Source organism: Cydia splendana, chromosome 10, assembly GCF_910591565.1.
Source record: "Cydia splendana chromosome 10, ilCydSple1.2, whole genome shotgun sequence".
NCBI lineage: Eukaryota > Metazoa > Arthropoda > Insecta > Lepidoptera > Tortricidae > Cydia > Cydia splendana.
In genome coordinates this window covers 20,754,144-20,777,279 of record NC_085969.1, presented here as the reverse complement: position 1 = coordinate 20,777,279, position 23,136 = coordinate 20,754,144, and the positions used below count along the sequence as shown (strand labels likewise).

The following is a 23,136-nucleotide window of genomic DNA, read 5'->3' as shown; positions in this document are numbered from 1 at the left end:
GGTAATCAATCAAAGTTTGCCTGCACTTTATACCAGCTATTAAATACTTTACCTGTCGATGTTTAGATTATAATAGGCACATTAGGCGCGATCGTACATACATTTTAAGCTGTAATATCTACTCATTATCATTATGTATTACTACCAGAGCTGGGCACCGTTAATCAAAAAGTTAACTTCGTTAATCGTTAATCCGTTAAAAAAAAGTTAACTTCGTTAAACGTAAAAACGTTACTTTTCTAAAGTTTTAACGGAAGTTAAAGTTAATCGTTAATCGTTAACTCGAAATCGTATATATACGCAATAAGAAATAAAACTAGGAGAAATAATCATAAATTTTGATTTTTATTAAAGACTAATCTACTAATTAACATGGTAATCATTACTAATTAATAATAGCATAGCCAATAAAAATATCATTCGCTAGCATCTGCCATAAGGTGCATGTGCCCCTTCATGAACATGAGCATATTAAAATTGTCGTCTGATAGCGACGCCCGTTTTGGAGAAAAAATATCTTTTCCCGCCGAAAACAGGCGTTCCACAGCAGCACTCGATGGTATACTAGTGTTATATTTGAGGCAGCGCGCGGCCTTGGTGTGAGTAGGTACTTAGGTATTAACGATTAACGAACTTAAGAAAAGTTAACGGAAGTTAACAAGTCCGTTACAGGTTTTTAAAGTTAACTGAAAAGTTAATCCGTTACTCGAAAACTTAATTTCGTTAATTAACGATTAACGGATTAACGAGTTAATGCCCAGCTATGAAAGCATACTACATATCAGCTGTCAATTATTACGGTTCTTGAGATACAGCCCTATGACAGATAGACAGACGGTGATACCGACAGACAGATGGACAGTCGGTAGATGCTTAGTAATAGGGTTCTGTTTGTCACCCTTTGGTTGCGGAACTCTCTTTAGTTTCTTGTTGTATGCAAATAACTAAGAACCACAAGCTTCGCAATGAACGACTCTACCGATTTTAGCCCAAACAGACTCCTCAATATACACGGCGCCGCTTTCAGTTTTATTCAAATTCATCTTCCTCGCGTTACCCCGGAATTTAGCTTGACAACTAATCCCAAGAATTGAAGTAGGCACTAGTTGTTTACGAAAGCGAATGCCCTCTGACCTTCCAACCCAGAGGGGAAACTAGGCCTTATTGGGATTAGTCCGGTTTCCTCACGATGTTTTCCTCCACCGAAAAGCGACTGGTAAATATCAAATGATATTTCGTACATAAGTTTCGAAAAACTCATTGGTACGAGCCCGGGTTTGAACCCGCGACTCCGGATTGAAAGCGCTCCAGTTTTATTTAAATAAAAATTTATTTTCGCTGAACATTCATGGGGTCAAATCGATAGCTCAACGTCCTCTATCTTTCATTTGATCCATACTGTACACCTTGGCTTAAATAGCAATAAATATACATGCGAGTAAGTATATAAATCAGTAATATGTTCAATATATGTAGGTATGTAAATATAAAAGTCCGGAAACTGGTCTAGTTTACATATCCCAATAATCCACAATGCTCTTATCCGAACACGGACGGACGGACGGACTGCAAAATTAGCACATTATCGGACTTTTGTTTACAAACCAAGACGGTTAAGAGGCTAGTGGACCACAGAGTTTCTTGAGCATAAAATTGATATAACTTTGTGACCTGGTATTTTTTCGTAAATGAAACCTCGTTTTTACAAGTTGGATAAATATACCTACAGGCTATGTCAGATTGTCAATACAATGTGTATTTGCATGGAAGCGTTCATGTTACTAGAAGTTCTTAACTTTTGTAAAATTTTGCCTGTATTTTGCAACAAAAATCAATAAGTACCTATTAACAACATCATGAATGTGAAATTATTGACACCTCAAATTGATTGACACAAACAATACACCTAGACTATTAAAGTCAATGCCTTCTTATTGGTTTTTCCATAATAGGATGAAAATTGGTATGTAAATTAAATAGGTATTGGTTTTGAGACGATGGGACATATGGGTTCAGAGGATTGTATAGAAATACAACTTCAGGACTATTAATAAACATAAAAATTAATAAGTAGGTAATATTAGCGTCTTTCATATTTTGTCACTGTAACAAGGTACGAAATATCATTTGATATTTGGACATTTTCACTTAACTGTTTACCTGCCGTTAACGGCTGGTTAGCAATCGTCACAAAACTGACAGTGACGGTTGGACGTTACTGAAACAGCAGAAGTCGCGCTTTAAAGTACAAGTTAAAATGAAATTACCCATTTACCAGTTGCTTTTCAGTGAAGGAAAACATCGTGAGGAAACCGGACTAATCCCAATAATACCTAGTTTCCCTTCTGGGTTGGAAGGTCAGATGACAGTCGCTTTCGTAAAAACTAGTACCTACGTGAATTATTGGGATTAGTTGTCAAGCGGATCCCAGGGTCCATGAGCCGTGTCATGTCACAGAAATCAAATTCCTACGTACGTTGTTGCCGATATTCCTTGACTGTACGGTATTTTAGTTACGACAACAATGTGACTCAGTAGTATATTTATTGTGTTGTGTGTTATCTACATTATGTGACGCATTCTGTTTTTCCTGAGGAATACTGCTGGACGATCGTCTTTTACGTTAGGTATATTAACGTGACGTGAATTTATCGTAAGGGATGGAGAAGACATGGAAAGCCGGTAATAAATCCCGTTTTTGTAGGATTCTATGTAAAAAAGAATTAATTTAATTACCTACTAGCAAATAATAAAAGGCCATAAAATAAAAATTACAAATTAAAAACTAAACTATAAGTAAATAGAAAATCTGCACCAAATCGCCGTCTATTGGCAGCCCCATTTCGTTGTATGGCAATGCTGATCCGCTGTGCTAGATATGAGTATGAGTATGACCCAGCCCTATGGTCACGCGTCAATTCCGAATCAATGTAAAAAATATTTGCGCTATAATCGATTACTGACCGAGCGTCAGCGAAGGTCACGTTTCAGCTTGGGTAAAAATGCTTTCGTATGTCCGGATACTCTCCTCTGCAGGTCGCAATTCTCGTGAAACTTTGTTAGCAGGTTCGATGATTAAGTAAATACAATTTGATTGTCGATTCAGTTTTTGAATTTTTTTCAAAATGGCGGAGCTATAAATTTATTATGTTTTAAGTTATGCTTGCGAAGTCTACGGCTCATAGAGCCACTAGTAGAATGTATTCATCCCAGACTGCTTAGCCAAAGTGACAATCGCTTGCGCTTCGCCATCGAATCGCTTTGTGTATCTCTATCACTCTTCCATATTAGTGTGAGTGACAGTTGCGTTTCGATCGCTACGAAGGGATTGGCATGTTGGCTACGCGGCCAGGACCATCTTACAATAGACAACGCTGTTATATGTTATGTTATGGATCGTTACATCTGTCAATAATGCGTGTCATATCAAGCTGTCGTTATCGCAGGAATGCGAGGAACGTCTAGCGCGACACGTCTCAAGCACGTCCCTACGCTATTTTATTATACAACTTATTTTTATTGCAAACTATTCACAAGCTAACTTTACATGGCATTTACACTGACAACGTGTGGCTATGTCATCATTAATTAAATTTTTGAGGTAAAAACTTCTTTAGCCGCGCTGTGCACTTTTTGTGATGGGGAAAAACTGTTAAACTCGCGACAGCGTAAGACGTAAGACGCTTCGTAAGACGGACGTTACGTGACCTGATCGAAAAACTGTTACTATGTCATTGAGTTTTCACTTCTTCCGGCACTCCCGGAGTGCAACCCGTTGTTTTTTTTATCTTGGCGAGTTCGAATCTCGCTAGATGCGTAAATTTTAATATTTTCTTCTATATCTAAATTTGACTTCACTTGTGGGCTTTTTTGTGCATTGCTCAGCACAGTGCTCTAAATTTGTATTCTTTATTCGGTGAATAGTACAACAAAATATGCATATGACCAAAGACATATGTAACTTCGTATAAGACGGATAAAGTCTAAGGAAAAAACGTGCCTCGGAATTCAAGTAAAAGTCATTCTCGAATAGATGCCGCACACACCTTTAGCCTATCCTCGGCTAGATGGCGTGACGACACCGTTTCATATTTAACAATTTTAACACATAGATATCAGTGAATGAACATGGATCAAAATGATATAAAAATAATAAAATCATTTATCCATATATATACATTTTTGATAACTATATACGTTTTCATTTTGAGTTCGTCATCGTGTGTCGATAGATGGCAGTAAATTTACAGTAACTACAAAATTTACAATGACAGGACCCCTCTATACTATCTATTCTTTTTGATATGACTAAATTAAATTATATCTACGTACGATAGGTCATATTAGTCATATAACGCCTGAATGAGAAATAAATAATGTCAAAATTCCACAGTTATCTAATCAAAGTAAACAAAATTGACGTTTATGATTTACCTAAGGCACTTCTATCACAATAGAATAGAACAATGAATAGTATTGTAATAATTTGTACAAAGTAGACAATAGAGACACATTATTAAAGTACCGTGGGGCTTAGTCAATTTATGTAAGAATGTCGTATAAAATGTATTATTTATTATTTAATTTTATTTGTTATTAATTTCCCGGCCTTATCCCTCTTAATGTGTTAAAGAAATCTCGTTAATTGGCAGGAAAAGACCATACCTACTAGTAAAACAAATTAATAATAAATTCTAATCGTGTAAGTAATTTAATAATTTTAGTCTTTTTAGGGTTTGACGTAACATACAAAAAGTATTTTAAACTATGCCGATTGAATCCTTCTTACATTTTAATATTTATTTATTTAATTTTTATTGCACAAGATAAAATAAAAATACAACTTACTAAATTATAAATATTTGTGAGAGAGCAATATCGAATGTGTAAACGCATAAAAATACTAATACTCTCACCATTTTCACGAATGACACTCGAAATAATTCTCAAATAATTAAATAAATATTTTCCTCGCCTATTTACATTTTAATTAAAAATATTTTGACATAAAAATAAAATATTTAATAATCGATAATAATGTGATTGAATTCCTCAATGCATTTAACCAAATCATAATCACGTAAAGTTATATAAAATATTTTTTGTTATATAATTATAAACCCCGTGAAGGTATGCGACGATAAATATTATGTGTACCTGTACCTATAGATTTAGATTAGATTTAGATTCATTTATTTCTCAATAAGTATTACATGTTTTTATTACAACCGAATATAAAGATGAATACATATTAAGATCGTCAAAAAATATTAAAATTAATCTAATAAATAATACATGCTATAATTGTTTACAAATTACAATATTAAATTACATATTTGAGGTGGCATTATATTCATTATTTAGGTATTCCTTTATGCTGTACACTGTCTTATTGAGTAGCAATTTCTTTACTTGGAGACTGAACGTGTTGATATTAGTTTCGGCTTTAATTTCTTTTGGCAGCTTATTATACAATTTCTGAGCCATTATCTTGGGGGATTTTTTAGCAATGTTCAATCTACTTTTTATTGGCCTCAGATTGTCTGGATACCTTGTTGGGCGAACACTGATATCCCTAGCACATACAAATTCACTCTGGTTTTTTCTTACGTATAATAATACCTCATAAATATATGTTGACACTGATGTTAAGATTCCTAGGCTTTTAAAAAGGTCCCTACAACTATCTCTGTACTTTGCGTTAGCTAGGACTCTGATTGTACGTTTCTGCATTTTTAGGACTCGCTCAAAATCTGTTGCATTTCCCCATAACAGGATTCCGTATGAAAGGATTGAGTGCACATATGCATAGTACGCTTCTTTAAGATTGTCACTAGAGATAAGGGTCCTTAACTGCTTAAGGATATATACACCTTATATATGTACATTCTTGAATTCATTGATATGTCGGCGTCCGATCGTAAAGTTCTTGTGTTAAGTATGCGTTGGTCAGACCTAGTCAAAAGTGCATTCAATGAACCATTCCATGAATGTACAAGAAGGGCTACAGTACAGGAGGAATGGCGACGGATTGTGAAGCTTACCACCGGCCCTGATATGACGACCACGACTACTCTGACAAGAGTGTGACGACAAAGAAAGTATCTAAGGTTTTGATCTTGGAAGCAATCACCAGTACAGTTACCACCAGTTTGGCACTGACATAAACGCTAGCGTGAGAGTAACTTACTTTCTATCCATCTCTCGCTCGTACTGGCATATTAGACGTAGGCGTATGTCAGTGTTGAGCCAGTGACTCGTGGCACGGTTACAGGTAAATACCGATCAAAACATATTAGCAAAAAGAATAGATAGTATAGAGGGGTCTTGTCATTGTAAATTTTGTAGTCACTGTAAATTTACTGCCATCTATCGACACACGACTAAAACTCAAAATGAAAACGTATAAAGTTATCAAAAAATGTATTTAGATGGATAAATTATTTTATTATTTTTATATCATTTTGATCCATGTTCATTCACTGATATCTATGTGTTAAAGTTGTTAAATATGAAACGGTGTCGTCCCGCCATCTAGCCGAGGATAGGCTAAAGGTGTGTGCGGCATCTATTCGAGAATGACTTTTACTTGAATAGGAGATATTACTGCAATGTTCTGCCGCCAGAGTGCAGCACTACCGACTCAGTAAATTAATAGACTAACTTATACATACTGTGCCTTAAACTGTTTTTTGACAAGTTTTCACAGACAATAAAATATGACATTGATGCATCAAGGCGGTTTGTTAACAAGGGCCTACCGGTAAACGCGAAAATCGAAATATAGTTATCTGCCTCTTTATCGCTCGAATATGCAAGAGTGATAGAGAGATTAGATAACGCAATTTCGATTTTCTTGTTTCGCGGTAGGCCATGTGTCAATGTGGTTTGTTTACTGTATGTGCCACAAAGGTGCCACCTACGCAGAGCTTTGCCTAATATTCCCTATTCCGAGGCACGTTTTTTCCTTAGACTTTATTCGTCTTATACGAAGTTACATATGTCTTTGATATTAGGTATATGATGCTCTTACAACGACGTACACAGCAATGTTACGTATCCTAGACGTCACAAGATTACCAGTCTTAGCATCTACTTTGTGACCTAAGTCATCGTCTAGTCATAGTCTAAAATACATACGTAGTATTAAAACGGATGAGTGTATAGTGAGAACCCGCGATACCTTGTCATAAATATAACACAGTGAAACTAATACAAGTTTTGCACATTGTATCTAAAACACAATATATGTGTAACATCACATAAACTTTTAAGTTTAGTCATAGAGAATTATAGTAAGAATAGAGAACTCACTCCATACATCAGTTTTGGTACCAAAACTACTATTATTTTCAGATTTTCACAGTCGACATCTAGCATCGAGTGGCGGAATTATCAGTACCGCTACTTGATATTAGAATTCTCTTGTGTCGCAACTCACGAAAATTGTATTGACACAATCATTTACAACTAATATTAAAAGCAGAAGGAGTTGAAAATAGAGTTCCGGTTAATCGGGTTATAATATTAGCTGAAAATTATTAAGCATTAAACTTTTCGGTCTTTGCAACATCTATTGTCAAGTATCAGTACTGATAATTCCGCTACTCGATGCTAGATGTCGACTACGAAAATAATAGTCGTTTTGGGATTAAAACTGATGTACGGAGTGAGTACTATGTATTTTTTTGTCTATGGTTTAGTACCGTAATGTGCCTACATTACGCCAGCATTATAATTGACCGAAGCATCTCCGTTTCAGCGTGAACAATAAAGCTTTTTGTATCATGTGCAGTCATCATTGTGGAGTATTTCTGAACGTATTAAAGGTAGACGTCACAACATAAGCATATTTCTGAATCTTCTTTGTTTATTAAAATAAAAGTGCGTTTTGGAAAATGTCCAGACCCACTTTGTAATGATGTCGTTTTGTCTCGACAACGAAAAAGTGTAACTGGGCTAAATATCAAATAAGGGACGATAATACTTCCCGAAAGTAAACTTTCAACAATGCAAAGCTAAATTTTAAAATAATATTATCGCCTGCGAGCAGTGAGTCTTATCATAACAACAGCACACAGCATAACAATTTAGTATCAACAGTCTATGGTACCTGCGCCAAAGAAGGCCCGGTTCGCTTGCCTTCATTTCAAAATTTCATAGGTTTTTGCGTCCATGTTCGCTAGTAACGTGTAAAGTGTAATCTTTGACGTCGACTGTACCATAAACAAAATTGCATTGGGCCTTCTTTTTCGCAGGTACCTTATGTAAAATCATAGGTACCTATTAATAACTAGCATATTTGTTTTAGGTATATTCGTTTTTCAATAGATCTGCTAAAATATATTTGACCAGTCATATGACGTCTTCGTTCCATAGAAGTACGGGATAGTACCCGTTAGTAACGCTCCTAATAAGAGTAATAAGCATGTACATACACAACCATTGTTCAGACATATTTTTGGCAGGCTTGTAACAGTACTGGGAATCACTGTTTCAGTAATGAGATAAATTGCTTACTCGTATTTTGCATGCTATATACTAAACAAACCTTAAAAAAAAGTATGGAATTAAAAAAACACGAGTTTTGCGCAATGAGTATACTTAAATTTATCAATACTTAGGTACATTTGAATCGTCACCTTAATTTTAAAAAGTATATCAAAACCATTTCATATTTTTGCGGTTAAGCGAATCATAACTTACTGTGCTTACGATACATGAATCATAGACAAAAAGGCTTATTTTTAAAGAAACAATGTCTTTTAGGTCATTAATGTTATAGTAAGTCATAGCAATCGGCAAAATAACCTGCAATGTGCGTATTTTGCGGTCTGTGCTATATTCATAGCTGCAAAGAAACCATATTTAATAGAAAGAAACAAAACGTAGGTTGGTAATCGGGTCAGATGGGGTAAATAATGTAAATATAAGACACGGGTAGAAAAAAGACAAAGTTCTTAACACTCATAAACTTAATAATAATAAGTGGTGGTTGGATTAAGGCTCAGATGCAGAAGGCGGTGATCTTGGACACGGCGCGGATAGTACGTCGGTTCCTCTCTCTGCAGCCCTGACCACCGGTAGCTTGGGCCTTGCCCCGCTGCTGGCGGCACCCTAGGTTAGGTTTTTTATAATGTGTTTATATGTATTTTTATTGTTTTGTAAGTGTTTTTATATTTTACTTTTATATTCATATTATAAAAACCCTAGCCTAAGAAGAATGATGGATAAAGATAATAATAAGTTATTATATTTCATTCCTATGTCGTTTAAAAAGAAGTCTCCATACAAGGCTACTTTTTAAATGGAATAGGAATGAAATAGAATAAGTAGTTGAGTGTTAAAAACTTTGTATTATAATTCCCGTTTCTTATAAAATTTACCCCACTACGGCCAAGTGGTTTTAACCTATGATCATATGTTAAAACGACTATGTTTTGTTCCTTTCTTTTATATGTAAATGTAAAAGTGACAGATAAAGACAAACGATGTTTGTACTAAATACATTTATGAATATCGGCAGTAGGTTGTCTAAAAAGACAAAAAAAATAGGTACATTGATTTTTACAATGGTCACTATGTCCATTATTGTCCATGTAATGGGTAGGGGGCTATCCATAAATTACGTCATTTCAAATTAGGGGGGGGGGGGGGCTGGACATCGGATGATGGTAGCATGACGTGGGAGGAAACGGGGTCATTCGAAGCATGGTTTTTGGATGATTTTAGGGAGGGGGGGGGGGTCAAAAAATCGTCAAAAATCGATGACGTAATTTATGGAGTAAAGACGATTTGGTTAAATGATTCATAGTACCTACCTATACACGGTTAACCACTCAATTAATTAGCTTTTATTGTAAGTAATTAGTCCAGTGGCTTATTTGAAGGAAAACGTTTAATATTAATTAGCTATTTATCAATTTGTGAATAAAACATAAACCAACATACAAATAAGTATAGCTTATTTCTTTGTTTTAAATATTTATTTCATATCATTAGTAAATATAAGATATTCACAGGCGTGCAATAAACTTTATCGCACATAAAATAATTAGTACAAATGGCGGACTTAATGCCTTAAGGCATTCTCTACCAGTCAACCGCTGTGCCTTAAAGAGACTTTTGTCAGGTGTATGCTTTGCAATTGGGAAAATTATTTTCACGACTAAACTATGGTTCAAACAGCATGGGTACAGTGACACATGTCATCTCAGTACCATTATGAGAGATTTTGGGTTTTATTGTTATAAATTGTATGGATATGACATGTGTCACCTTAACCCATGCTGTTTGAAAAATACTACCTAAGTATTACGTATGCTGAAGCGATTATGGATTCTTGTACCAACTCCTATTGCAACCCACTTCACCCGGTGTTGCGGGTGTCCATGAGCGACGGTAATCGCTTACCATCAGGCGATTCGTCTGCTCGTTTGCCTTCTATATAAAAAAAAAACAGCAGCCCTACAGATTCTCCAGGTTACAGAATTAAGGTAAGGCGCAGCCGCGGACACTGCTTATCATAATAGTCTTATATATGTTATATGAAAATGTAATAAAACACGTTATATTTTAGTGATATACGCATCAGCATGAACGTGTGTGCGTAGTATTTATAATATCAGGGAACTGCGCGTTGCTCTACGTTAGGTCAGAAGAACAGGATCTGAAGCTAGACGCAATATTTGGTCAGTTGAAATATTTTCATTACTTTAAAGTATTATAAACGGACAGACAAAGCATAAACGTGTTGAATAATTTGTAACTTAAAAAAGAATCCCGAGATAACAGCGAAACAATTGGTTAAAAACAAAAATATCACTTTGCTAATACGCGAAATAATAACGTTCTAGTCAATGCCGTTATAATTGCTTACGTAAATTTTATTTTATGAATGACCCCCTATTAATATAGGTCCCATACTCGTAGTTAATAAATATTCAAATAAATTTATCAAACCACCACCAGAAGTTACAAAACTCAACAGATGTTTCGCCCCTACGAGGCATTATTAGGAGATTCTGGAGATGGCGACGGTCGGGCGTTAACATTTCTCGTCATTAATTGCATGTAAAAATACGCAAGTAGGGTTAATTAGCACTAATTGACTAGCACGTTATTATAACGCGGATTAGCGTTTGCTAATCCGCGCTAATATTTTTGTTTTAATTAATGGTATTCCGCAAAGTAACGCCTGATTCTATTAACTATTTAGAAACAATAGGTGTAACGTATAAAGCTTTTGTGTTGATCAAAAGCTAAGTATACAATTGCCAATCAAGCCCCCATGTTGACGACTTTGTGTACAACAAAGTTTTCAACCCATTTATTTATAAAACACATGCGTTGGGGTAGGAAGACATATGTATATGTATTAACTATATAGGTACACAGGTTCAATTTCTTACGTGTTTTTAGTAGTTTAGTAAATAGAATATTTAATTGACATGACGTAAACACATTGCAAACTAAGCATATAGTGTAAACAATAAGCATTATTAATTATTTTCATAATAAAAATAAAATAAAACGTCACATTTATCTCAATCGCATGATGACGTTATTGCGTTGACTAGACAGTTATGGGACTTTCAGACTTGACTTAGGAACGGTAGTGTGACGCGGCTCCAAATGATGTACGTTACAATGGCTTATGTAAAGCACTTACGTGTATAATTGTTCACAGTATAAAACCCAATACGCTTAGTTTAGCAGTGCAATTTCATACAAGTCATACAACCAATTGTACGTACATACACTAAATAATTAAAACAATTATGAATACTTATCTAAATCTCTACCTTCCAAAACTACTACTCTACGTCTTCTTCTTAAAAAAAATCTTTACTTACTTATGAGATTTCCAAAGATTCGTAAAATAATTTTAATACATTTAAGCGACACGCATCAATGCAAATAATAAAGAATCACTGACATATCACGATGTATTAATAATAATAATAATTTCAGCCTATATACGTCCCACTGCTGGGCACAGGCCTTCTCTCATGAGAGAGGGCTTGGGCTATAGCCCACAATTTATTATCTTTCCCAAAAATAAAAAAAATACTGCATACAAAATTATTCAAAGCAATTACGTATATCAATAATATATCCTACTGGAATCTCTCAACTAAAATTTCTATTTAATTATCTGTTTGTATTATAAAAAAAGTTTTCAGTATGATAATTTCGTTATGATACTTCTGATGATAGTCACAGACATCATATCTTTTTTTTTTATCTGGACTTTCCTTTTTTCTAATTTAATAATTAATACTTCCATAGCGTTACGAAATTTTATGGAAATTCCTATTAGTTTCGTTAGTATCTAGTGTGTGTACATTTGTGTTAAAACTGTGCTCGTTGTTCCAGATATGCTGAATTCTGTGATACTAGTGATAGTGCGATAGTCTGTAAACATGACAGCAAAGGATATTAAAGAAAAGGTAAGTCAGTGAAAAAATACTAAATTAAAAATAAAATGTACAGAACCCCTAGTGTACATTTCATTCAATAGCGTGTCGTGACGTACTCGTTTGCGTTAAGTTTCATTTTGTATGGGATTATGAACAGCGTGCCACGTGGGAAGTTTTGGAAACTCAAAATCCCATACAAAATGACACCTAACGCGAACGCGTAGGGGTACAAGGAGCCTCCAAAACTGTTTCACAAGTCTCTCATGAAAAATACATAAAAATATTTTTAAACACAAGTTTTATTTAATAAATCGGATAGAAATATAAAAAGTAGGTGAGTTGACCGTGACGTCACGATGTAATGTTTCATATAAATTCCATATTAGCAAATCGTTTTCATCATCATCATCATTTATTTATTTATTGACAACTTACATTAACAGGTATACCAAACATGTAAGTTATAAACATAACAAATTATTGTATTACTATATAATATATACATGACTAATACTAAACTATGACGGTATAGTCGTAGGTGTGGAGATCGACTCCAAGTACCGAGTTGCGGTGGCTAGGAGTCTCGGTTCCTCCTGTGAGAATATGTCCGTCAGGGGGTCGAATAGAAGAATATTATTTATGTGGTTCAGTGCTACATACTGAGGGCTAGTGACTAAAGTTACTGTGTTGGTGCTGGGAATTATAAAAAGAGGTGTGGGGCGGGGTCGAAGAGTAGTTCTCACAAATGGCGTAGGTACTTTAAAAGTCACATATTGCAGTAACCACGGATTTGTGATTGAACCACGTATTAATCTAATGAAGTATTTTATGACTGCAAGTTGTCTCCGTATCTCAAGACTTTGATGACCGACCATTCCTAACACAAACTGCGTAGGATACATGTAGGGATAGTAACCATACTGTTTCCAGTACAAGTATCTAACAAACGATTTCTGAACCTTTTCAATGAGAAGTACGTATTTTTTTTCGTGTGGACACCAGACAATATAGTTACTTTTCAACAGGCTACGTACAAAGGCATTATATAATAGAGTAATGACGTGGTGGTTATGAAAATATTTGGATTGACGTACTACGAAACCAAGAGCTTTTCGCGATTTTTTACAAATTCGAACTACATTTTTATTAAAAGTTATTTTAGTGTCACAGCATGTACCCAGGTCACGAATAGAGTTTACATTTTGTAGGATTTGGCCGTTTAATGTGTAGGATCTATCAATGGTCTGAGATGTTCTTGAATATGTCATAACTGCGCATTTACTTGAGTTAAGGTGTAAGCTATTAATGGCACCCCATCGATATACGCTATCGATATCCGTTTGGAGCTTACCTACATCACATGGATTTTGTATGGGCATAGCGAGCTTAACGTCGTCAGCAAACATCAATATCATGGAATGTCTTATATATTCTGGAAGGTCGTTAATTGTTATTAAAAATAGTAAAGGTCCAAGACTGCTACCTTGACCAATGCCCGAAGTGACGGAGTACGTTTCTGATTTAGCTGTATTGTACACAATATATTGCTCGCGTCCAGATAGATAATTGGCGAAAAATGTTAATAATGATTCAGAAAAACCACACCTGGCCATTTTCTGCAATAAAACATCACAGTCTATCCTATCAAAGGCCTTTCGGAAATCTAAATATATTACATCCACTTGCTTTTTTTCGTCTAACTGGTGGGTAGTGTATGTTACAAGGTTAAGAAGATTGGATGTGGTAGACCTATTTGGTAAAAATCCATGTTGTGAGTCAGTGAACCACCCCCGTAACTGCTGATATATTTTTTTGTATAGAACAGTTTCAAACACCTTGCCGAACACAGAAAGGACTGCTATCGGCCTGTAGTTATTGAAATCAGATTTAGAGCCACTTTTGTGAATCGGGAGGACTTTTGATATTTTCCAGAGCAAGGGATAAGTATTGGTTTTGATGGACAGATTAAAAATGTATGACAATGGCTTTATAAAAGCTTCGCAACAATCGCGCACTACATATTGTGGAATAAAGTCTGGGCCCTGAGTATTCTTAGGAGCTAGTCGTTTTATGGCTACACGTATATCGTTGTCGTCAATGTGGTCGATTGATATGAGTTGATGGGAGGTATCCCAGTGTTTAATAGCAGTGTGAATATCTAATGCAGGAGGATCAGGTAGGAATACGCTACTGAAATAATTCGAAAATTCTTTTGCTACTTGATCTGAAGTCATGTCGCCAAATATGGCTTGTTCATTGTTTTTTCTATGTTGTTTTACGTAAGACCAAAATGACTTAACGTCTCGTTTAATGTTTAATTGTATACGTCTATTGTATATTTCAAAATCCCTTTCTAAATGTATTTTTGCTTGACGTCTATAGTATATAAAAAAGCCATAATCTAATTGATTGTTATTCAGTTTATACCGCTTATGGTACTGATTTTTTAATTTATTTAATTTAATAGTTTCTGGTGTGAACCATACTGGATATCGGGCCTGAGGTATTTTATGCATTTTAAATGGCACAGAAGAAGCGATATTTTGATTAAGTGTGTTGTAGAACGTGGAAACTGCATCATTAATTTCATTATTAGAATAGGTATCATTCCAGCAAGTGTTAGCTATTTGAGCATACAAAAGATGGAAATTTGCTTTGCTGAAATTTCTTTGGGGTGTAGAGGCTTCAATGGTGAATTGTGGTTGAGTAGTGATAGGGGTTTGTTTGGTGCTAATCTGTAACGTTATTTCTAATGGAACATGGTGGACTTCCTTGGAAACGATACCCTCACAAGTGGACACCGATGCTCCAGCCACAGCCTCAGTTTTGACAGTTCTAAAAAGGTAACTGATTTGACTAGTAGGAAAATACCCTATTCTACATATATGTGGAACAGTTACACTGTGACAGATACTTTAGAACGCTCTGTTAGTAAAATATCCCTATATGGAAAAATATGACAATGGGCAGATACTTTTGGGGCGTTGTTTCATCCGTATTATTGATTCTGATCTCAGCAGCGTATACATTATCATTATCATAATCTTAGAAATAAATTAACTATTGCAATATAACAGTAAAGCTTGTTTATAAGGTTATAAATGATTCCCACTGTCAGAGAAAATTATATTATATATTATACAAATAGGATTTGGAGATGTAGAGCAAATGTAGAGGCTCTACAAGCATTTTAGAGCATTTAGTAACTGGAGACGCTGTCATTTTCTGTAAAAAACAGTCTGCCGATTTTTGCGGGGGAGGGGCACGTCAAATGTTTGGCTATTTGTACATAACGTACAAATAGCCATGTCAGATTAACGTCAGTCCATACAAAAGTTTGCACAATTGTGGAAGGTTTTAAACGGCAGAGGGGTAAGCTCTTAAAGGCGACTCCGGTTATTAAATGCTCTAAGACAAGCATTAAAATGAAATCTACATGAATTAGTGTATCAGTAGTTAACTTCAACATATTTAACTGTAGCAGTTTCCAACATCATTATAATGATGACCATTATTATATACTTAAATATTTAAAATATTACCTTTTCAACATTCACAATAAGAGATTTTTTTGGAACGATTTATGTTTTTTTAACATCCGCCTATTGAATCAATTTTTTATCAAGCAGATACGTCTGCGAGCGATATTCTGCGTTATTCGATATTATTATACGCCACCCCAAAGGCGTGTTTACATAAAGAATGGAATGAAAAGATTTGCGATGTCCTGGTAGGCTTCCGTAGCTCAATTGGTTAAGAGCAACACACGGATTGTGGAGGATGCGGGTTCAAGTCCTGCCGGAAGCGTAAATTTTTCCATTTTTCCTTTAATACAAAATCCGCCTATTGGTACCTAAATATTATTGCTAAGCTTGCTCGTATTTAAATTTAATAAGGCCCCATGATTTTTCGAAATTCAATATGAAAAAATGTTAAAATTAGTGTAATTCGTACATTTTAATAAAATTAATAATAGTAGCTAATTTGAATCTATCTTTCGGGTACCTATAATTCATTAAATCAAATAATATCTATAAAATCATTCTCACGTTTTGTTTCCTGTATACATAAAATGAGAAAATCATTTTATAGCATAAAGTTTCCATTGATAACCTTTTATACCCGTTTTGCTAAGTCACGTTTCTATTTTCGCGTTTCTATGTTACGTAAAATATTAATTTATAACAATGTATACACAAGGCACAACGGTTGTTGAAAACAATGCTGAAACAGTGCCAAAAACGCAATTAAAAAATACAGAGATGCAACCAAAAAAGGTACAGTAGATTAAATATTAATTTTAAATTTATTTTAGTTATTAAGGACCTAAGTATGTAAAATGTTACAACTGATGTTTTGTTAATAATTTCTTTTTAAATAATATTGATTTGAATATTCATCATCATCATCCTGGCGTCAATCCCGGCTGTGCCCCCGCGCGGGGCGCGAGGACCCGGAGTCCGCCTAGGACCCGGGGTCCGCCTGATTTGATTTGAATATTACATTTACATTATACATTTTCATAATGAATAGTAAGTACTTAAAAACTTACTCATAATTTTAAGTACTTAAAAACTTCCGTGAGACTAGATCATTTTAAACGGGTTACGTAAAGTCGATAAATTGGGACCGGTTCCGCTGTAGCGAGGTGGCCTAGGGGTTCAAGGAGTTATACGCGATAGCTAAAGACCACGTTTCCACGTTCGGATCCGGCCTTCACCACTGGAGGGATTGATCACTTCACATTTATTTCACTTTAAAATGTCTATAAAGAACCATTTCACAAAATTTCACGAGAATCGCTTAAGAAATGCGACCTGCAGAGGAAACCATCCGATATTTTTGCCCAAGCTGTAACGGAGACCTTCGCTGACGCTAAATTAAATTTAAATGTATTTCGAACCCAGAAGCCGATAGTCCTGGGCTCGAATCCCGGTAAGGGCATTTAGGTATTTGTGTGTTGAGCACAGATATTTGTTCCTGAGTCTTGGGTGTTTTCTATATATTTGTATATTATATATATAGTTATCTGAGTACCCCTTACAGCATTTAGTAACTGGAGATGTCATGGCTGTCATTTTCTATACGAAAAAGTCTGCCAATTTATGCAGGGGGCGTCAAATGTATTGCTATTTCTATATGATTTGTACGTAACGTACAAATAGCCATGTCAGTCCATACAAAAGTTTGCACAATTGTACAAGTTTTCGGCAGAGGGGTAAGCACTTAAAGGCGACTTCAGTTATTAAATGCTCTAAGGAGTACCCACAACACAAGACTTCTTGAGCTTACTGTGGGACTTAGTCAATCTATGTAAGAATGTCCTATAATATTTATTTATTTCCAGGTAGAAGAGCCTACAGAGGGCTTCAACCTGGACGGGATCCTGTGCGAGCTGGGCAGCTTCGGCAAGTACCAGCTGCTGCTGCTCCTGCTGCTCTCCTTCAGAGACTCTTTCCTGGCCATGTGCAACTTCAACTATATCTTCGCGGCCGCCGAGGTCCCTTACAGGTAACGACACATAGTACAACTCTTATTAAAGACGAACTTAGAACTTTCAGTTAGAACAAAATGTTGACAGTTCCGAATAACTAACAGGCCGATACCGTCCGGCGGACTGTTAATCAGTGGGCCCCTTTCGACTTACGAGATACGGTGCAAAAAAAACTTCATCGACGGCACCCTGTGTGAGCTGGGCAGCTTCGGTAAGCACCATCGCCCACACTGTTAACTGTCCATCGCTAGACCTTATGCCTTTTGTAATAAGGTCCAGCAATGGACAGTTAAGAGTGTTGCTGTTTGTACCAGCTGTTGCTCCTGCTGCTCTCCTTCCGAGACTCTTTCCTGGCCATGTGCAACTTCAACTACGTCTTCGCGGCCGCCGAGGTCCCTTACACATGGTACAACTCTTTTTAAAGACGAACCAAAAGACTTACTATAAGATACGGTGCAAAAAAAACTTCAACTTCGACGGCATCCTGTGCGAGCTGGGCAGCTTCGGCAAGTACCAGCTGCTGCTGCTCCTGCTGCTCTCCTTCAGAGACTCTGTCCTGGCCATGTGCAACTTCAACTACGTCTTCGCGGCCGCCGAGGTGCCTTACAGGTATAACGACACATGATACAACTCTTTTTAAAGACGAACTTTAAGACTTACTATAAGATACGGTGCAAAAAAAACTTCAACTTCGACGGCAACCTGTGCGAGCTGGGCAGCTTCGGCAAGTACCAGCTGCTGCTGCTTCTGCTGCTCTCCTTCAGAGACTCTGTCCTGGCCATGTGCAACTTCTACTACGTCCTCGCGGCCGCCGAGGTGCCTTACAGGTATAACGACACATGATACAACTCTTTTTAAAGACGAACTTTAAGACTTACTATAAGATACGGTGCAAAAAAAACTTCAACTTCGACGGCACCCTGTGCGAGCTGGGCAGCTTCGGCAAGTACCAGCTGCTGCTGCTTCTGCTGCTCTCCTTCAGAGACTCTGTCCTGGCCATGTGCAACTTCAACTACGTCTTCGCGGCCGCCGAGGTGCCTTACAGGTATAACGACACATGATACAACTCTTTTTAAAGACGAACTTTAAGACTTACTATAAGATACGGTGCAAAAAAAACTTCAACTTCGACGGCAACCTGTGCGAGCTGGGCAGCTTCGGCAAGTACCAGCTGCTGCTGCTTCTGCTGCTCTCCTTCAGAGACTCTGTCCTGGCCATGTGCAACTTCAACTACGTCTTCGCGGCCGCCGAGGTGCCTTACAGGTATAACGACACATGATACAACTCTTTTTAAAGACGAACTTTAAGACTTACTATAAGATACGGTGCAAAAAAAACTTCAACTTCGACGGCAACCTGTGCGAGCTGGGCAGCTTCGGCAAGTACCAGCTGCTGCTGCTTCTGCTGCTCTCCTTCAGAGACTCTGTCCTGGCCATGTGCAACTTCAACTACGTCTTCGCGGCCGCCGAGGTGCCTTACAGGTATAACGACACATGATACAACTCTTTTTAAAGACGAACTTTAAGACTTACTATAAGATACGGTGCAAAAAAAACTTCAACTTCGACGGCATCCTGTGCGAGCTGGGCAGCTTCGGCAAGTACCAGCTGCTGCTGCTTCTGCTGCTCTCCTTCAGAGACTCTGTCCTGGCCATGTGCAACTTCAACTACGTCTTCGCGGCCGCCGAGGTGCCTTACAGGTATAACGACACATGATACAACTCTTTTTAAAGACGAACTTTAAGACTTACTATAAGATACGGTGCAAAAAAACTTCATCGACGGCACCCTGTGCGAGCTGCGCAGCTTCGGCAAGTACCAGCTGCTGCTGCTTCTGCTGCTCTCCTTCAGAGACTCTGTCCTGGCCATGTGCAACTTCAACTACGTCTTCGCGGCCGCCGAGGTCCCTTACAGGTAACGACACATGGTACAACTCTTTTTAAAGACGAACTAAAAGACTTACTATAAGATACGGTGCAAAAAAACTTCATCGACGGCATCCTGTGCGAGCTGGGCAGCTTCGGCAAGTACCAGCTGCTGCTGCTCCTGCTGCTCTCCTTCAGAGACTCTGTCCTGGCCATGTGCAACTTCAACTACGTCTTCGCGGCCGCCGAGGTGCCTTACAGGTATAACGACACATGATACAACTCTTTTTAAAGACGAACTTTAAGACTTACTATAAGATACGGTGCAAAAAAAACTTCAACTTCGACGGCATCCTGTGCGAGCTGGGCAGCTTCGGCAAGTACCAGCTGCTGCTGCTTCTGCTGCTCTCCTTCAGAGACTCTGTCCTGGCCATGTGCAACTTCAACTACGTCTTCGCGGCCGCCGAGGTGCCTTACAGGTATAACGACACATGATACAACTCTTTATAAAGACGAACTTTAAGACTTACTATAAGATACGGTGCAAAAAAACTTCATCGACGGCACCCTGTGCGAGCTGGGCAGCTTCGGCAAGTACCAGCTGCTGCTGCTTCTGCTGCTCTCCTTCAGAGACTCTGTCCTGGCCATGTGCAACTTCAACTACGTCTTCGCGGCCGCCGAGGTGTCTTACAGGTATAACGACACATGATACAACTCTTTTTAAAGACGAACTTTAAGACTTACTATAAGATACGGTGCAAAAAAAACTTCAACTTCGACGGCATCCTGTGCGAGCTGGGCAGCTTCGGCAAGTACCAGCTGCTGCTGCTTCTGCTGCTCTCCTTCAGAGACTCTGTCCTGGCCATGTGCAACTTCAACTACGTCTTCGCGGCCGCCGAGGTGCCTTACAGGTATAACGACACATGATACAACTCTTTTTAAAGACGAACTTTAAGACTTACTATAAGATACGGTGCAAAAAAAACTTCAACTTCGACGGCATCCTGTGCGAGCTGGGCAGCTTCGGCAAGTACCAGCTGCTGCTGCTTCTGCTGCTCTCCTTCAGAGACTCTGTCCTGGCCATGTGCAACTTCAACTACGTCTTCGCGGCCGCCGAGGTGCCTTACAGGTATAACGACACATGATACAACTCTTTTTAAAGACGAACTTTAAGACTTACTATAAGATACGGTGCAAAAAAACTTCATCGACGGCACCCTGTGCGAGCTGGGCAGCTTCGGCAAGTACCAGCTGCTGCTGCTTCTGCTGCTCTCCTTCAGAGACTCTGTCCTGGCCATGTGCAACTTCAACTACGTCTTCGCGGCCGCCGAGGTCCCTTACAGGTAACGACACATGATACAACTCTTTTTAAAGACGAACTAAAAGACTTACTATAAGATACGGTGCAAAAAATCTTCATCGACGGCATCCTGTGCGAGCTGGGCAGCTTCGGCAAGTACCAGCTGCTGCTGCTCCTGCTGCTCTCCTTCAGAGACTCTGTCCTGGCCATGTGCAACTTCAACTACGTCTTCGCGGCCGCCGAGGTGCCTTACAGGTATAACGACACATAATACAACTCTTTTTTAAAGACGAACTTTAAGACTTACTATAAGATACGGTGCAAAAAAACTTCAACTTCGACGGCATCCTGTGCGAGCTGGGCAGCTTCGGCAAGTACCAGCTGCTGCTGCTTCTGCTGCTCTCCTTCAGAGACTCTGTCCTGGCCATGTGCAACTTCAACTACGTCTTCGCGGCCGCCGAGGTGCCTTACAGGTATAACGACACATGATACAACTCTTTTTAAAGACGAACTTTAAGACTTACTATAAGATACGGTGCAAAAAAACTTCATCGACGGCACCCTGTGCGAGCTGGGCAGCTTCGGCAAGTACCAGCTGCTGCTGCTTCTGCTGCTCTCCTTCAGAGACTCTGTCCTGGCCATGTGCAACTTCAACTACGTCTTCGCGGCCGCCGAGGTCCCTTACAGGTAACGACACATGATACAACTCTTTTTAAAGACGAACTAAAAGACTTACTATAAGATACAGTGCAAAAAATCTTCATCGACGGCATCCTGTGCGAGCTGGGCAGCTTCGGCAAGTACCAGCTGCTGCTGCTCCTGCTGCTCTCCTTCAGAGACTCTGTCCTGGCCATGTGCAACTTCAACTACGTCTTCGCGGCCGCCGAGGTGCCTTACAGGTATAACGACACATTATACAACTCTTTTTAAAGACGAACTTTAAGACTTACTATAAGATACGGTGCAAAAAAAACTTCAACTTCGACGGCATCCTGTGCGAGCTGGGCAGCTTCGGCAAGTACCAGCTGCTGCTGCTTCTGCTGCTCTCCTTCAGAGACTCTGTCCTGGCCATGTGCAACTTCAACTACGTCTTCGCGGCCGCCGAGGTGCCTTACAGGTATAACGACACATGATACAACTCTTTTTAAAGACGAACTTTAAGACTTACTATAAGATACGGTACAAAAAAACTTCATCGACGGCACCCTGTGCGAGCTGGGCAGCTTCGGCAAGTACCAGCTGCTGCTGCTTCTGCTGCTCTCCTTCAGAGACTCTGTCCTGGCCATGTGCAACTTCAACTACGTCTTCGCGGCCGCCGAGGTCATACAGGTAACGACACACGATACAACACTCTTTAAAGACGAACTTTAAGACTTATTACTATAAGATACGGTGCAAAAAAACTTCATCGACGGCACCCTGTGCGAGCTGGGCAGCTTCGGCAAGTACCAGCTGCTGCTGCTTCTGCTGCTCTCCTTCAGAGACTCTGTCCTGGCCATGTGCAACTTCAACTACGTCTTCGCGGCCGCCGAGATGCCTTACAGGTATAACGACACATGATACAACTCTTTTTAAAGACGAACTTTAAGACTTACTATAAGATACGGTGCAAAAAAACTTCATCGACGGCACCCTGTGCGAGCTGGGCAGCTTCGGCAAGTACCAGCTGCTGCTGCTTCTGCTGCTCTCCTTCCGAGACTCTTTACTGGCCATGTGCAACTTCAACTACGTCTTCGCGGCCGCTGAGGTGCCTTACAGGTAACGACACATGGTACAACTCTTTTTAAAGACGAACTAAAAGACTTACTATAAGATACGGTGCAAAAAAACTTCATCGACGGCATCCTGTGCGAGCTGGGCAGCTTCGGCAAGTACCAGCTGCTGCTGCTCCTGCTGCTCTCCTTCAGAGACTCTGTCCTGGCCATGTGCAACTTCAACTACGTCCTCGCGGCCGCCGAGGTGCCTTACAGGTATAACGACACATGATACAACTCTTTTTAAAGATGAACTTTAAGACTTACTATAAGATACGGTGCAAAAAAAACTTCAACTTCGA

The 23,136-nt window shown here is 38.4% G+C and overlaps 1 protein-coding gene, 1 long non-coding RNA gene and 1 other non-coding gene across 3 annotated transcripts in view; all 3 read left to right on the top strand.

Moving 5' to 3' along the window:
- LOC134794469 (uncharacterized) overlaps positions 1 to 23,136 on the top strand; it is a 585,842-nt gene that overhangs the window by 211,987 nt on the left and 350,719 nt on the right. The gene's annotated exons all lie outside the window — the stretch shown is intronic.
- Positions 12,411 to 23,136, top strand: part of LOC134794465 (organic cation transporter protein-like) — a 30,935-nt gene continuing 20,209 nt past the window's right edge. Inside the window, exons 1-2 of the mRNA XM_063766282.1 lie at positions 12,411 to 12,452; positions 17,770 to 17,933. Of these exons, the coding sequence (XP_063622352.1) occupies positions 12,426 to 12,452; positions 17,770 to 17,933 (191 nt within the window). The 5' untranslated portion in view covers positions 12,411 to 12,425. The remainder of the gene's footprint in view (positions 12,453 to 17,769; positions 17,934 to 23,136) is intronic.
- Positions 16,157 to 16,229, top strand: Trnas-gga (transfer RNA serine (anticodon GGA)). The gene has a single exon. It is a non-coding gene; the product is annotated as a tRNA-Ser (tRNA).